The sequence below is a fragment of the Dasypus novemcinctus genome, chromosome 26, assembly GCF_030445035.2.
Source record: "Dasypus novemcinctus isolate mDasNov1 chromosome 26, mDasNov1.1.hap2, whole genome shotgun sequence".
Taxonomy (NCBI): Eukaryota; Metazoa; Chordata; class Mammalia; order Cingulata; family Dasypodidae; genus Dasypus; species Dasypus novemcinctus.
Window position 1 is genome coordinate 4865066 of NC_080698.1, and position 17490 is coordinate 4882555.

The 17490-nt window shown below is 50.4% G+C and overlaps 1 protein-coding gene across 1 annotated transcript in view; it reads right to left on the bottom strand.

The window, feature by feature from the left end:
* Nucleotides 1-933: 933 nt before the first annotated feature.
* Nucleotides 934-17490, bottom strand: part of LOC139437697 (collagen alpha-1(I) chain-like) — a 44025-nt gene continuing 27468 nt past the window's right edge. The window contains exons 5-6 of the mRNA XM_071212275.1: nt 2446-2940; nt 934-1428 (exon numbers count right to left, since the gene is read on the bottom strand). Of these exons, the coding sequence (XP_071068376.1) occupies nt 934-1428; nt 2446-2940 (990 nt within the window). The remainder of the gene's footprint in view (nt 1429-2445; nt 2941-17490) is intronic.

The following is a 17490-nucleotide window of genomic DNA, read 5'->3' on the forward strand; positions in this document are numbered from 1 at the left end:
TGCCCTCCAGGCTCCCCCTCCATCCGCTGCTGTCAGGAGCAGCGCGAGCCCTTCCTCCGAGGTGTGCGCAGCATCCGCCGGGACCTGGTCTACCTCGGGGCCCACCTGCTGCCCCAGCCGCGTGCCCGGCCTCAGGCATGGGTGACCCACGTGGTCCCCAGCCCACACTTGGACGGCCCTGAGCTTGGTCTAGCGCTGCTGCTGCCACCTGGAAATTCTCGATAAATGAGTAAGGGGCTGCGTGCTTTCATTGGCTTTGGGCCCCACAAATTATACAGCCAGCCCCGGCGACATGCTGCCCCGGAGGGATCTCCCTGCCCGACCGCGGGCCGCGGTGTCTACCTCTAAAGAGGTAACGGCAGCTGGGCACGGGTTCTCTGGCGCCCAGGAGCGCGGCTGGCACGGGGCCGGGGCTGCCTCCCTGAGCCACTGGGCAGGGCAGCGGGGAGCTGCGGGGGAGAGGACGTGGGGCGGGGGCCCCCGGAGGGGCGGGGCTCTGGGCTGAGAACCCTCGAGAGGGTCGCTGTAGTGGCCAAGGGCCGTTTCCTGGAAACGTCTGGTGTCTCCGTCACCGTGCCCCGCTCGCAGCGTCCCGATGAGGGGCAGGCGTGACACCCCCCTTCCCAGACAGAAGACTGCGGACCCCCAGGGTTTCATCCCACGTTCACGGCCCAGGGCTGAGCGGCGGACCCAGCACCCGAGCCCTGCTTGTCTGACGGGGGCCCCTCCGCCCGCCACCACCTGGCTGGAGGCACGGGTCCCGAAACCCGGGGGCTCACCTGTCGGGGGTCCGTGAGGACAAAGTTAATGGGCGGACGGGAAGGAGCCGGGAGCGAGGGAAGGGGGTGGCACTTCGCCCAGCGTCCACCCAGCGTGCTCCTTGGCATCAGACGCAAGGTGGCAAGGACCGTCCCACATGCGCGGGGCGACTGGTCACCCTCGGGAGAGCCCGGCTCCGGCCTCCTCGTCGTTGCCAGTAGACCCATTTCTGCTCTGCTGAAGGAGCCTCAGAAGACCTGCACGTGCTGTCCGTGCTTTTAGGTTTCCTGGGGGCGGGCCTCTGCGCGGGCAGTTCCTGCGGGCCGCACACGCCCCTCGCTGCAGAGGGCTCCCGCCCGACGGGGAGGCCCCGGGCACCTCGGCGCCCACGCGGCCCCCACGCGGAGCACCCACGCCAAACACGGGGCCCGCGCCGGGCTCGGGGGCGGGCGTGGGGACGCGCTGGTGCTGGATGGTGCCCTGCAGCTGCCGGACGAGGCCTCCCGCGGGCCGGCGCGCTGTGCCAGTGCTGAGCACCCCGCCGGGGCCCGCCGCGGGACGCCCCGTTCCCCGCAGCTGAGGGCGAGGGGCTGCGGGGCCAGGGCCCCGGGCCCCGACGGCCAGGTGCGGGCGGGGGCGAGCCGGCTGCTGGCGGCTGGAGCCGCTGTCCTGGGCGCGCACAGGCTGCGAGCCTGAAGAGGGCCCCGGTTCTTTTTGTTGTTTCCTTTCCCACCATTTTTGTATTGAAAGTTTCAAACACAGAAAAAAGTTGGACCATTGACCATGAGGTGCAGCGATGCCCAGAGATGTATTCACCAGGTGCAGTGGATGTGTCATGATGAGGGGGGAGAGTGTGGCTGTGGGGGGAGTGGTGGGTTTGGGGGCGGTGGGGGTGAATGGGGACCTCATATTTTTTGAATGTAATATTTTTTAAAAATGAATAAAATTTTTTTTAAAAAGCCGGTTAAGGAAGAGCAGCTTCTCCTTATTCAGATTCACGCGTGACTGACATTTGGAACATCTCGCCCCTTTTTTCTCTCTTTCTGTACGTGCACAGGTAGTGTGTATGTGTGCGCGGTGGGTGTGCAGAATTAGGGGGGCAAAAGCTTTCTTGGTGTGGCATGGCGAAGGAGGAAGGAAGCAGAGCTGGTGGGGAGAGCAGGGATCCGCTAGGCACGGACGCGCTGGCCGGCCCGAGGGGAGGTCAAGGTGAAGGTCACCCCCGAGGAGGGCTCCGAAGGGCAGAGAAGGCCCGGCCCGGGCGCCCTCGCCGTGCTCAGCCGCTGGCCGGGGCCGCACGCGGCCTGGGCGCCACTGGCAGGCGCTGGGCGCGTCGCTCGCCCTCCGCAGCCTTCCTGTGTCCAGGGCACACCCCGCGGCCGCCCCTCCAATGCCCTGTCCTTCGCCCTTTGTGAGGAGAGCTTCTGGCCTCTCCAGGGGCGGGCGGCAGGTGGGGCGGGCGGCAGGTGGGGCGGGTGGCAGGTGGGGAGGGCGGCAGGTGGGGCGGGCGGCAGGTGGGGCGGGTGGCAGGTGGGGCGGGCGGCAGGTGGGGCGGGCGGCAGGTGGGGAGGGCGGCAGGTGGGGAGGGTGACAGGTGGGGAGGGGCGGGGGAGAGGCCGCCGCGGCCGCGGGGAAAGCACGGGGTGGGGGCTCTGCCGGCCAGCGTGACCCCCACCACCGGCTCACTGCGCGAAGCGCGAAGGTGAGCCGGATACGAGGGTCCCCACTCTTGGCGGCTCTTCCTGCGCGGGCGCGGCCCAGGGCCCTGACGCGTGCAGGGAATGCGACCAGCTCCAGGCGGTGGGTGCGCTCGCCCCACGCGGGCCTGGCTCTGAACCGGCCGCCCTGCCCGACGGGGCCCTGGGCGCTCGCTCCACGCCCGTGCGGGGAGAGCTGGAAGCAGCCGTCAACGCGCAGCTGAAAACCGTCCCAGCCCCCCTGCTGGCCGGGTGACAACACGAAGGCACCGGCTCCCAGCCGCCCCGGGGACCGCGTCCCGGGCATCCTCACTGCGACCTGCTCGCGTGCGCCCTGAGTCGCAGACCCCCTTCCCCAGGGGTGCTCCCGAGGTCTCCCCGGCCAGCCGCTCTCACGGGACGCCTGCTCCAGCTCTGTCTCCCAGGGGCCCCGACTTACACCAACGCGCCCTGCCCCGGGCTGCGGGTGCGGGAAAGCGAGTCGCTGCCGGGAGTTTAAGCAGGAGCAGGCCGCCTAGCGCGGTCTCCCGTTTCACCCGGGCTTTGTCACTCCTGTTCAAGGGTGTGTTACAGGCTCCTGCAGGAGCAATTATTTGCCATCACGCAATACCCGGACATGGAGGTTTTCAGATGTCAGCGCCAACTCTTCGGGGATTGCCACCACTTTCCTCCATGTCACTCACCCAGACAACCGTCAGTGAGCCCCTCCTGGCGCCTGGCACGGCCCTGGGACTGAGCCACGGCCATGAGCAAGGTCCAGCGACCGCTCAAGGGTGCCCCAAGGCCAGCTGCGCCCCTGCTGAGAATCAGGCCGGCAGCTATCTGACCTTCTTCCTCTCTCAGGGATTAGGACTTGAGCTCAGTGCGAATGAGAAGACGTGCCTGGCGAGGCCGTGCTGCTCTGCACAGCCACATCGGCACAAGGCGAGTCTGAGCCCTAGAGCCCCAGGCCTGGCTGGATCCAGGGGATGAGGCCGTGGGATGACAGGGTGGCCAGGCAGGGCGGGATGGGATGCCCCGGGCCCGCGGACGTGGCGCTGAAGGCTCAGCAGGCCTCGCCCTTCTAAGTGGGCTCGGGTGCTGCCACCCGCCCCCGGCAGGACAATCCCGGGCCAGGGGCAGTGGCACAGTTTGCACACACAGGGCCTTTAAACTCGTGTCTAAATGACGGCGCGTTGGGAGGGGACATGCAAGGGGGTTGGCCCGTGGGCAGCAGGGCCGTTCTCAAGGGCAGGGCCTCTGGAGCCGGGCAGACCCCGACTCGGCCCTCGGCCCTCCCCAGCGGGTGACCCCAGGCTGGCTCGGCGCCTCCAGGCTCAGTGTTCTCAGCTGTGAACGAAGCTGCCCGCACCAGCGTCGAAATACTGCTGTCACACAGGAGGACTAAATAAATGACCTGGAGGGAGACCGACGGGACTCGCCGGCAGGAGGCTGTGACCGTGGGGACGGCGTGAGCACGCGCTCCTGCGTCTCCAGATCCTCATGCGTGGCTGAGGGGCGCACGTAGGGGGCCTGCAGCGAGCCTGACCAGGGAGATCCCCGTGCACGGCCCCAAACATGCAGGTTCACGACTGAGGGTCCAGGAGAGGGCTCCGCCCAGGCCGGGCAGGCCAGAAGCTTCCGGGGTTAACCCCAGGGGTGACCCTTGCGCAGCGACGGAGGGGGGTAGGACACAGCTCAGAATCGGCACACCGAGGGCCAAGCACCTGGCATGCAGCCCCTGCTCTTCCAGGGCCCCCCGTGGAACTGAGACCCGGTGGTCCTCGGGGGGCCTACTCGGGGTCCGCCTGGCCCTCGGGGGGCCCACTCGGGGTCCGCCTGGCCCTCGGGGGCCCACTTGGGGTCCGCCTGGCCCTTGGGGGGCCCACTCGGGGTCTGCCTGGCCCTCGGGGGGCCCACTTGGGGTCTGTCTCAGCTTCTCTCCCTCCCGGCTTTACTCTCCCCACTCCTCCTGGGTGGCCTCTCAAATGAGCTACTTTCACCCAAATCTTTGCCTCAGGTCCTGCCTCGGGGGGATCCAATGTAAGATGTCCCCCATGTTTCAGATGGGGAGACTGAGGCACAGAGGCACCGAGGAACCCACTTCAAGCTGCATACTAGGATTGGGACCCAGGCAGTGCGACTCCAGAGGCCAAACTCTGCATGTCCAGGGCAGGGATCCTTGACCCGTCAGGTGCTGGAATCCTCTGGAGGACGTATGCAAACCCAGCTTGGGGACGCGGGTGAGGCTCAAGCAGTTGGGTGCCCACCTACCACATGGGAGGTCCTGGGTGCTGTTCCCGGTGCCTCCTAACGAAGACAAGAAGGACAGCGAGCTGACATGATGGGATGGGATGGCGAGCTGACACAACGAGATGATGCAACAAAGTGACACAACAAGGAAACTCAATGAGAGACACAAGTGGGGAGTGGAGGTGGCTCAAGCCACTGGGCACCTCCCTCCCACATAGGAGGTCCCAGGTTCGGTTCCCGGTGCCACCTGAAAAGAAGACAAGCACACAACGAACGGACACAGAGGAGACAGCAAGTGCAAACAATGAGGGGGGAGAAGTAAATAAATAAAATAAATCTAAAAAAAAAAAAACAAGCCCTGAGCCTCAACAGACCTGCAACTCCTACCCTCTGGTTTATTGGACTTACTCCACTCAGCTAACAGGGAGGTGAAGAAGGTCAACCACCACACCAGGGAGCCAAGAGTGCCTACAACTGCAAGCAGAATTGCATCCATCATCCATGTGGAATCTAAGCCCCCTCTCAATATAGAGGTGGAGTGGACATCACCATTCCAGGGTCCACAGGATGGAGGAATAGAGTATGGATTAGAGTGGACTTACTGATATTCTATTCTGGAGCTATTGTGATTAGTAATGGAAGAAAATGTAGCATTGATGTGGAGAAAGTGGCCATGGTGGCTGCTGATGGTAGGGAGAGGGAAGAAGAGAAACGATGTGGGGGCATTTTCCAGACTTGGAGCTGTCCTGGGTGGTGCTGCAGGGACAGATGGTGGACACTGTATGTCCTGCCATGGCCCACTGGGTGGACTGGGGGAGAGTGTAGACCACAATGTAGACCACTATCCATGTGGTGCAGCAGTGCTCCAGAATGTATTCACCAAATGCAATGAGTGTGCCACGACGATGAAAGAGGGTGTTGATGTGGGAGGAGTGGGGTGAGGGGGGTGGGGGCTATATGGGCACCTCATATTTTTGTAATGTAACATTAAAAAAATAAATAAGACAAAAAATAATAAATAAATAGAACAAACCAGCTTGTTAGCATGCTCCGTGTCATCAGAACGGCAGCGTCTGCCCCATGTAGTCCTCCCACCCCAGAGGAGCTGGCCCTGGTGAGGCCACTGTCGTCAAGGCACTCAGCCGGCACTGTGCACCCGGGTAGGGTCGACACCGAGGGTGGGGAATTAAGACCGGACACTTGATTTTAAAAATGCCGGAGGGTTTGGTAGCTGGGTTGGTATCTCAGAATGGAGAGGCCAAAGTCCAGAAACTCGACCACCAAATCCGCCACCGGGGGAGGTGAGAGGTCAGGCCTTAGCACAGCGGCCGCGGGGCCGAGCGGAGCTGGCGACAAGGACCCGGTGCGCGGTGCCTGCCTTATCTGCCGGCGGTGAGCGAGGGGCTGCGTCGGGCCCGGCGCCCGTCAGAAGCCGCATCCACCGCAGCTTGGATCCCTGACAATGGAGCTCGCTGCTCTACCAGTCTTTATTGCAGTGGCCAAAGGAGATTAATTTATGGGCTGAAAAGAAACTATATTAATGGCACGAACAATATCAATTTGTATTCAGGGAGGCCAATCAGCAGCGCTCTGCACCTGCAGGAGCGCGAGGCAGAGAATGGCATGCCAAATGACTCCTGTCTCGCGCTGTCACTGTGAAACACCTTTTGTGCATTCTTTTCTTTGACCGAATACACGTGCGCTTCATGCCCAGTGTGAAGACGGGGCGCGCCGGCCTGCGGCGGTCTCCCCTCCTCTCCTGGGCACAGGCCTCTAAGTCGGGCTGGAGGAATTGCTCTCGTTGGAAGCATCTGGGTGCGTGTATAAATACAAGGTAGCTATTCTGTGTGTGTGGACGTGACTTAGTTGCAGTTTAAAGCAAAACAAAGACTGCAGTGGTTTTGAATCCTAATGATTTGCAACTAAAAATCCATTAGCCCTGTCTATGGCTGATGCTAAATATACCGACTGTCAGGATGCCGCCGCTGGGAGGACAGCCTTAAAATAGTTCCTTTTGAAAAGAGCCCCTCCGGATGGCTTTTCTCCAGAGATCCATCTCCTTGACATAGATTCCCGGGGGAATAAAGCCAACGATCCAGGAGGAGAAGCAGCAGAAGCGCTTCAGAGCGGACAAGGCCAGGGGTCCCGGGTGCAGCCTCTGGACCTGCCCCCCCTTGGGCGCTGGTTTTGTACTTGCTCCCAGGGCTGCTCAGAGGGCAGCGGGGGCCCCGGGGGGGATCTGCCTCGTCACCCAGTGCCTCCCGCTGCCTTCCCTGCCCTGTCTAGATTTCTTTTTCAACTTGATAATAGTATGATAGTATGTTACTCCTTAATAGCCCATAAAATTTCAATCACTTCCCTTTTTACTCAGGAGGTTAGTGGGTAATCTAAGGGCCAAGACCACTGGTGACTCCTTCTCTACTGGCTTCCTTCAAAAGCTTAGTCTTTTTTTTTTTTAGAACATGGGTTTGCGTAGCAGTTTTGAATTTGTAAGATGAGTAGTTACAGATACTGGGTTGATACTTATTTTTGACGGCCCCACTCCCCTCCCAAATAAACTGCCTGCACTTCATTCTTGGGTTCAGGGTCTGCTTCCGGGGGGACCCAAACTAAGACAAACCCCGGCTTCTCTCCTGGCGGCCCGCGTCCTTGTTCACGTACGTTTCCAGGATACAGGTGAAAAGCAGAAAAGGAGAGGGCCGGGTGTTTGAGTTTTGATACATTGTCCTTATCCGTGAGGTGCCCGGATGGTGGAAGCCGGGAGGGAGGGGATTTAGAGGGCGTGGGGGAACTGCCCTGCCCCTGCGCAGCGTCTCCAGCATTCCCGTGGGCTTCCGTGGCACCCACGCCGCCCCTCGGGCACCGGGTACAGGGCTCAGGCCCCGGGAAAGCCTTTCGCGTAAAGATTCTCCTGCCAGGAGTGGAAGAGAAAGAGACTCGGGAACCGGCGGGCAAGCCTCGGACTCTGGGGTCCAGAGGGAAGGACAGGAGTGGGGGACGTCCAGACGAGGAGGCCCAGCCCTGGTGTGTGTGCGGGGCAGGGGCGGGGGGCCGGGGCCCGGGCGCCGGCTGCGTGAACCAAGAGCGGGACACGCAGGCCCCCCGGCCTTCCCCGAGGGCCAAAGGAGGCCCCACGGGGCCCACACACAGTGAACACGGGGGGCGCCTGGCCGGGCCCGAGGAGCGTTTCGCCCGGGCCCCTTTGGTTGTGAGCAGCGGACACGGGCGCTGCTGATCCAAGGACACTGTTGGTGGGACTGGAAGGTGAAGTCCCCGCTGGAAGGACGGCTCCTGCCTCGTGCCTGGCAGGACGCGGGCCTCGGGCCTCGTCCCCAGTGGAGCTGGCCTTCCTGGCAACCCAAGCCCACGGCGGGGGGCCTTTGCCAGCCCCCGAGACACCCACGGGTCAACGACATCAGCCTCACCTGGGAGCGAGTCAAGATGTGGGTTCAGCAGACCCCCGGTGACTCGCATGCATGTTCTTAGAGTAAGGACAGGGGCCGAGAACGGACGCGAGCAGGACGCATCCGCCCACCGAGCCACGCCAGCCACGCGCCGAGCCCAGAGTCGGGAGGAGAAGGCCAAGCGGGCTGCAGGTGCAGGAAGGCGTGAAAAACTGGGACATCGATTGCAATCAGTCGCACGTCTACAGCGGGGTTGGCAAGACTGAGGACGCAGGCCGAAGCCGGCCGACCGCCTGGTTGGTAAGTCAGGTTTTACTGGGACACTGCCACGCTCACTCCTTCTTCCAAGTTTTCCTAAAACAAATGCATGGTTTTAGCTTTTATGCTTAGGACTAGAAGTCATCTTGAATTAATTTGGGGGGAGTGCCTTAGGAATGGTATTTCATTTTTTCCCATATGGCTATCCAGTTATTCCCACTCCATTTATTCAAAAAAATCTACATTGGATTTTGGGGAGCAGCTTTGCTGAAAATAAAACGACCGTATTAATGAGAATGTCCTTGTGGGCTCGGTGTTCTGTGCCATTGATCCGTTTGCTGTTTATGCCAGCACCATTCTGTCTTCTTGATTATCGTAGCATCATAATTAGTCTTAAATCACATAGGGTAATTCCTCTGACTTTGCTCTTCTTTTTCAGGATTGCTTTGGATATTCAAGTCATTTGCATTTCCATATAAATTTTAAAATCTAGTTGTCAATTTCTGCTTTAAAAGCTGGCTGGCATTAAGCTTGGGATGGAGAGAAATCTGTAGATTAATTCAGGGAGAATTAGCATTTGAACAATTCTTGATTTACCAATTAATGAACATGATATGTTTTTCCCTTTATTTTGGTCTTCTTTAATTCATCTCAGCATGTTTTGTAGTTTACACTATAAAGTTCTGGCATAACTTTTGTTTAATTCTTAAATATTTTACTCTAGTATTTTAAGAACAATGGAATTGGTGGATTAAATTTTCTTTTCCCACTTGTTTGCTGCTGGTATATAAAAATAGAATTCATTTCGGTGTATCAACCTTGTATCCTATGACCTAACTAAATGCACTTCTTAGTTCAATAGTTACTTTATAGATTCCATAAATCTTTCTACCTAAACAATGGTGACATCTGCAAATAGAGACAATTTACTTCTTTCTTCCCCACCTTTATGCCTTTTCTTTCTTTTTCTTGCCTTAATATTATGACTAGGAATCTCAGTACAATGTTGAGAAGTTTAACTACACCCTGCTACATTCTTCCCTGCTCCCAGTCTTTGGGGGGAGCATCTAGTATTTGGCTGTGAGGCGCGCTAGCAGTTAAAGGTTGTTAGCAGATGCAGCTGAGCACACTGAGGACGCTCCCTCCTATTCTCACCAGCATTGTTATCAGGAATGTTGAATTTCATCAAATGAGATGATTTGATTATATGAGTGTCATTTTTACTGCTAATATGGTGAATTACATAGATGAATTTTTAAAAAATGCTAAACCAACTTGCCATTCCTCTGATAAACCCTGCTTGGTTAAGATACATTATTCTTTTAACCTAGTGTTAATATTTTATTAAGAATTTTTGTATCTGTATTGGTTAGCTATATTAGTCTCTAATTTTCTCCTTTTTTTGTAATGCCTATGTCAGGTTTTGGTCTTAGGGTTATGATAGCCTCATAAAACAACTTGAAAAGTATTGTCTCCTCTAGTTTCTCTTAACGTTGGTCTTCTTTCTTTCTTAAATGTTTGATAGAATTCACCACTGAAACCATCTGGGAAGGTTTTTTATGATGAATTTAATTTCTTTCCAGTAAAGGACTATTCAGATTCATTTTATCTTGTGTTCATTTTGGTAAGTTGTATTTTTAAAATAATTTGAAGAAATTTATCTAGTTCATCTAATTTATCAAACAGATTGACTTAAAATTGTTTGTACCCATTTGTTATCCTTTTTTAAAAAAGATTTATTTATGTATTTATTTTTCTCCCCCTCCCTCCTTCCCTCTACCCCCCTTCTGCTATTTTCCTGTCTGTGTCCATTCACTGTGTCATCTTTTGTATCTATTTCTCTTTTTGTCTTCTCTTCTTTTTTTTTTTTCTCCTCTAGGATTCAGAGGGATTCGATCCTGGGGACCTCTGATGTGGAGAGCAGTCCCCTGTCAATTGCACCACCTCAGCTCCTGGTCTCTGTTGCACTTCACCCTGACTCTCCCCTTCATCTCTCTTTTGTTGCATCATCATCTTGCTCCGTGACTCACTTGTATGGACACTGGCTCACTGTGTGGGCACTGACTTGCCACACGGGCACTCACACGGGCACTCAGCTCTCCACACGGGCACTCGCGGGGGCACTGGCTCACCACGCAGGCATTCTGCTCTCCACGTGGGCACTCACATGGGCACTTGGCTTACTGCACGGGCTCTCGGCTCACCATGCAGGCATACTTTCTATTCTTTTTCACCAGGAGGCCCAAGGGATCAAACCCAGGTCCTCCCATATGGTAGGCAGAAGCCCTAGCACTTGAGCCACAGCCGCTTCCCTTACTGTCCTTTTAACATCTGTAGAATCTGTAGCAATATTCCTTCTTCCATTCCTGATTCTGGTAACTTGTGTTCTCTTTCTCCATATATTTTCTTAACTGTCTAGCTATTTGGTCAATCTCTTCAAATAACCAACTTTTAGATTTGCTAATTTACTCTACTGTTTGTTCATTTCTATTTCATTGATTTCAGTTCTTACAAATTTTAAGACATATTGCCTAATAGAAAAAATTAAAAGCTACCAAAATATACTCCCAACAACAGTGTTGTCTTAGTCAACCAAAGGGGTGCCGATGAAAATACCAGAAGCCTGTTGCCTTTTATAAAGGCTATTTATTTGGGGTAGGAGCTTACAGATACCAGGCCATAAAGCGTAAGGTACTTCCCTCACCAAAGTCTATTTTCATGTGTTGGCGCAAGATGGCTGCCAATGGCTGCGAGGGTTCAGGCTTCCTGGGTTCCTCTCTTCCTGGGGCTGGCTTCTCTTTCCTCTGTGTGCTTACTTCCCAGGGCTCCAGCTTAAGACTTCAGCATCAAACTCCAACATGAAAAACCCTCCAACTCTGTTCTTTGCCAGGCCTTTTATCTGTGAGTCCTCACCCACCAAGAAGCTGGAACTTAACACCCTGCTGATGAGGCCCAAAGCCCTAATCATAATTTAATCATGCCCAGGTACAGACCAGTTTACAAACATAATCCAATATATATTTTTGGAATTCATACCTATATCAAACTGTACACTCCACCCTCTGAATTCCAAAAAGATATTACAATATTAAAACAAACCATAAATCAGTAACAATGCAAGTACCAAATCATATCACAAATAATTTAAAGAAATACAGTTTGTCTTGGTGCAAAATCCTATTTGCTTGTAGGCCTCTGAAACTTACAGAACAATTCATCTCTTTCCAATACACAAATGGACAGACAAAGGATAAACATTTTCATTACAATAAGGAGAAATTGGGAGGGAAACATGAGTCACAGTCCTCTACAGTTCCATAAACCTGCAGGACGTGCTTCATTACATGTTAAAGTCTGAGAGTCCTTCTTAAGATGATGGTTTCTTCTACTTGGTGCCTTATGCGATCCCACCCTTTCCACAGGCTTGCCCACAGGCCATTTTCTTGGTTCCACCCTCAACAAGCATCTAAGTGTCCACCAAGCTCCAGATCTTACCCTCCAAGAGTGTTGGGGTGACTGCCACACCTTACCCAATCTTTGGGATAGAGTCTTAACCTCCCAATACAGTGACATCAAGACAACATTCCCCCTAACCTTTGGCATATAGGCTCAACCCTCTCAGAGCAATGAGTTGACCACCTGGCCTTCCCTAATCCATGGGGGACAGGTCCACCCTTTTCAGACCTGTGGGGTGCTGACCTTAACTGCCCTAATCCTTGGGGAATGTGCTTCACCCTCTCTGTACCCTGGGGCAGCAAAACTCTCCCAGAACATAGGGAAGGAACATCCACCCTCTTCAACTGCTGGGACAAACTCAGCCTCTCTGTACCCATGGGTGGGGTTCCTCTCTTGGCCCAACGTGATGTCTTAATTCCAGATCTCAGCTTCCATGGTTTTCCTCTTGAAGTTGTTTCCACTTCAATCTTCCTTCCATTTCCTTTTTATTCCAGGCTAACAGTGGTTTTGTTCATACAGCTCTCTCAAAAAGTCTGTTGGTTTAGCATGCAGGAAGCAGGGGTCCAAGCCATCAGACAGTAAGACTTTCCACAAGTCTTTCTGACATAACTACATCTTCAATCCTGATTTACAAGTTCCAAGTTTAGTTAAGCCCTCCAATGGGGCACTTTCATCTGGGAGATTGATTTACAGAGACTTGGAATTTCCAGAATCAGTATCTGTTTTCTTTGTGCTCGAAAATTCCATCCTCAGCATATCTCTCTCATCTTGGCATTTTGCTGCAAGCTGCAAGCAGAAGCCAAGCTGCATTCTCTGGGTTTACTTTGGAAATTTCTTCAGCTAAATGCCCAGGCTTGCCATTTTCAAATTCTGCCTTCCATACAACACCAGGAGTTACTCTTGCTAAGTTCTCTGTAACTTTAAAATACAGATCACCTTTCCTCCAGTTTCCAATAATAGTTTCATCATTTACTTCTAAGGCATCATAAAAAGTCTCTTTAGCATCCATATTACTATCAACAGTCTCTTCAAAGCACTATAGGTCTTTTCTTCCAAGCATCTCACAACTCCTCCAAAAACTACCCCTTACCCACTTATAAAACTGTTCCAGCATTCCAGTAATTGCAAAAGCACTTCCCCACTCCCTGTACCAAATTCTGTGTTAGTCAGCCAAAGGCGTGCTGATGCAAAGTACCAGAAGCCTGTTGGCTTTTATAAAGGGTATTTATTTGGGATAGGAGCTTACAGATACCACACTATAAAGCATAGGTTACTTCCCTCACCAAAGTCTATTTCCTTGTGTTGGAGCAAGATGGGTGCTGATGTCTGCCAGGGTTCAGGCTTCCTGGTTCCTCTCTTCTTGGGGCTTGCTTCTCTTTCCTCTGTCCTTAAGGGTGGGGACTCAACACCCTACTGACGTGGCCCAATCAATGCCCTAAGTCATAAATTAATCATGCCCAGGCACATACCAGTTTACAAACATAATCTAGTATCTATTTTTAGAATAGATAACTGTATCAGACTGTTACAGGTGTATATTCTCTTATTCTCTTTAGGATGTTTATTTTAAATAGTAAGTATAAAATGTATTTTAAATAATTGGATAGGTTAAGACCTCGTTGTTTTAATTTTCATTTTCCTATTTTACTATTAAGACTGAGCATATTTCATGTTTATTGACCACTGGTTTTCCCTTTATATGAATTAACTATTATAGTTTCATAATTTTTATTGGACTGTGTTGTTTGTTCTTTTATTGGATTTGTAATTTTTTTATATATTCTTAATATCCATTCCTTATTAAGTATGTTGCAAATATTTTTTAAGGTCAATAGTATGCAAATTAATCTTGTTTATGGCATCTTTTTTCATATTGTGTTTTAAAAATGTGGATCACTTTTCAATATTTTGTATTTTGCATCTTGTTTAATCATGGTAAATTTACCCCAAAGTTATAAACATTCTAATCCATAGCTCTTTATTTATCTAATAATTGCCCCTTAATCCACCTGGAATATTTGGTTATAACAAGACATAAAATCTAAGTTAATTTCTTTCCAAATGGATAGAAAATTATCTTAACTATATTTACTAAGTAGTCCATACCTCCCTCACTGAATTAAATGCACCGCCTTTCTCATATACAAAATTCCCATATATATGAATTTATATCTGAATTCTCTTTACTTTTCACGAACTTATTTGCTTATTTTAAGGCCAATACCACACTTTAAATTATTAAGGTTTTACAGTATATTATGGTATTTGGGATGTTTCATTCACTTTCATTTTTCAAAGATATGTGTGTCTTAACTATTCTTACCTATTTTCCATGAATTTCCAGATGAATTTTATAATCAGCTTGTCAATGCTCAAGACAAGTCTTATTGGGATTTTGATTGAGTTTATATGAAATTTACAGACTAATTCATTAAAAATAAACATTTCATTGGAATAATGAAAGTGCTTTAATAATGATTGAAGTGATGAATGCACAATTGTATGAGTGTAACTAATACCATTAAGTGTACATTTTGGATGGATTTATGCTTTATTAATATGTATTAATAAAATTGATTTGTTAAAAATAAATAAATAATACATAAATATGTCTATTGTATTAAGACTTTCTAACCAGGAATATAGTTTATCTTTTCATTAACTCCTGTCTCTTTTAAATTTCAGTAAAGCTTTATGATCTTCTACTTACAAGTTTTATACATATTCTGTTGGATTTATTTCAAGGTATTTTATTGTTTTTATTGCTATTCTAACTGGGATTTTTTTCTATTTCACTTTTTAATTTGTTATTGCTGATATAAAGGAAAGCTATTGATTGTTTCTGCAGTTATTGTATCTGGCAAATTTGCTGAGTCCTCTTATAAATTCGATTAAGTCTCAAAAGAAGACATTGTCAGTAAAATAACTTGAAAAGTAACTTCTAATATGCATACATATAAACTTAACTCTTTGCGGCAAAAACAGCAAAATAATCAGTATTTCGCATCCTTGGAGTCACTATCAGTGCTCACGAGATTAAGGTGCAAACACGTACCCTGATCGTTCGGAGCTGTAGGTTCACTTTTCTGGATTTCATTTATAAACTGAATCTAGGGTGAGAAGCCTTTGGTGATCAAGTCGTGTTTGCTCTAAGGGTATCTCTCTTCTGTCTAAACTGAACAATGACGATGAAACGCAGTTCGCTTGAAATACCTGCAGATGGAGGAGCAAGGTCCTCTCTGCGCCTAACTGGCCGTGAACTCTGACTGTGGCGCGCCTGTGTTCCAAGGCAGTTCTGTCTCTCCAAGAGGGATTTACTCCAGAGGAGGTGCCAGGCACGGACCCTGCTCGGTGGGAATATGGCTCCTATTTGGGGGAAGGCAGGTTGCCTGGGCAGTAGAAATCCGTGCTTGCAAACTCAAGAGCCTCATCCCAGTGCTATTTGCGATTCGAACACCTCCCTTCGCTTTCCTTCTAAGATCCCATTATTCCAAAAAAAGAATCTCACAGGCCATCCAGTGTATACTTTTCTATTGCTGCGTACTAAATGACCACAAGCGTAGTGGCTTAAAACAACACATTTACTCTCTCACGGTTTCTGTGGGTCAGGATCCAGGCTCAGCCCTGCAGGGTCTACCGGGGACCTGCAATCAGTCAGCCAGGGCTGTGGTCCATTGGGGTTCCAGTGTCTTCTTCGGGCTCACTTGGTTTGGTGGCAGAATTCAGTTCACTGCAGCTGCAGAACTCAGGGTGGCTCCATCTTCTCCAAGGTCAGCAGGAAAGCACCTGCTGAAGGTTCAACTCTCTGTCTTTTGTCTCTAACCTCTAGACCTGGTTTAAAGGGCTCTCATGATTAAGCCAGGCCCCAAGAAATGCTCCCTTCTGGTCAACTCAGAGTTAACTGATTAGGGATCTTAATCACATCTTTGCATATTTTGGAACCTAATCACAGGAGTGATATTCCGTCACCTTCCTAGGTCCCGCTCACTCTCAAGGAGAGGATTATACAGAGAGTACACCAAAGGGTGGGAACCATGGGCCCTGTCTACTCTCTCTCCTTGTGCCCTCAGTCTGGTCCCAGCTCCCTCCTCTTCCAAAGTGTCTGTGCAGAAGGTCACTGTGGCCTCCTAATTACCACCAGTTAGCATCCCTTTTACCAGGGGAAAATATACCTTTTGTCCCTGCTGCCTCTGGGGTGATTTTTTCCCCTTAAATTCCACTTTTGTTCTAACTTTTTTTTTTTCAATTTGGATTCCACATGGATGCTGGATGCAATTCTCCTGCTTGCAGCTGTAGGCACTCTTGGCTCCCTGGTGTGGTGGTTGACCTTCTTCACCTCCCTGTCAGCTGGCCGGGGTAAATTCAATAAACCAGAGGGTAGGAGTTGCAAGTCTGCTGAGGCTCAGGGTCTGGCTGTCACATGGACAGTCCAGAGATTCAGGTCTCCTGAGTATACACCAACCCCAGCACCAACCACAGGTTCAGTAAAAGTGACAGAAGACGCATGTGTAGAAAGGTCACATCTGCATTCAACTCCATTACACTCAGGAACACAGCTCCAAAGTAGGGCCCACTGACATGGCACTGTACTCCAGAGCCATCTACTATGGAACTATTGTGATTAGTAGTGGAAGAAATTGTAGCATTGATGTGGAGAAAGTGGCCACTGAGGGCTTAGGGTAGGAAAAGGGAAAAAGAGATATGGTGTGGGGGCATTTTCAGGACTTGGAGTTGTGCTGGGTGGTACGGCAGGGACAGATGCTGGACATTGTATGTCCTGCCATGGCCCACTGGGTGGACTGGGGGAGAGTGTAAACTACAATGTAAACCATTATCCATGCGGTGCAGCAGTGCTCCAGAACGTATTCACCAAATGTAATGAATGTGGCATAATAACGAAAGAGGGTGTTGATGTGGGAGGAGCGGGGTGAGGGGGGTGAGGGGTAGATGGGGACCTCTTAGATTTTTTGAATGTAACATTTAAAGAAAAAAGAATAAAGAGAAAAAATATTGGATTCTATCTCTGTACTGCCAACTTTCCTGCATCATTTTGTTTTAGGTATACCTTCTATAAATATCTGTCTATCTGGTCTACCTATCTTATAAAAACTAGGGTCTCTCTGCTTTTGATTTTTTAAGCCAATTAATCTTTAAACAGGTGAATTTCAGGTATTCACAGTTATTTTGGTTACTCATGTGGTTAGATTCATTTCATCTTAACTTATATTTTTTCTTTACCACACATTTTTTTATTGTCTCTGTTTCCCTCATTTGTTTATTGACTTGATTGCATTTACTCTGTTCCATCTTTTTTTCTTTTAACAGTCTGGAAGATATTATACATTCTATTTATCTAGCTACTATCCTTGAATTGTAACACACATGCAATTAAACTTGTCTTAAATTGTGTCACACACACTAAACTTGTATTTGTCTAATAATTTTTAGAAAGACTCACTATATCCTTACTCCAATAAGACAACTATGTTGTCATATTTTCACTTTCCTATGCTTCTCACCCCTTGCTTTATGGTTTACCTTCTCTTATTGATACTCCTGGGAATGTGGTCTCAGATAATTAATTCCTTTTCCTAATTAATCATTATTTAGACCTAACATTAAATTTTGCTAGGGTTTTTACTCACCATTTTTCTTTGTATCAACTTCTTTCTCTTAGATTCACT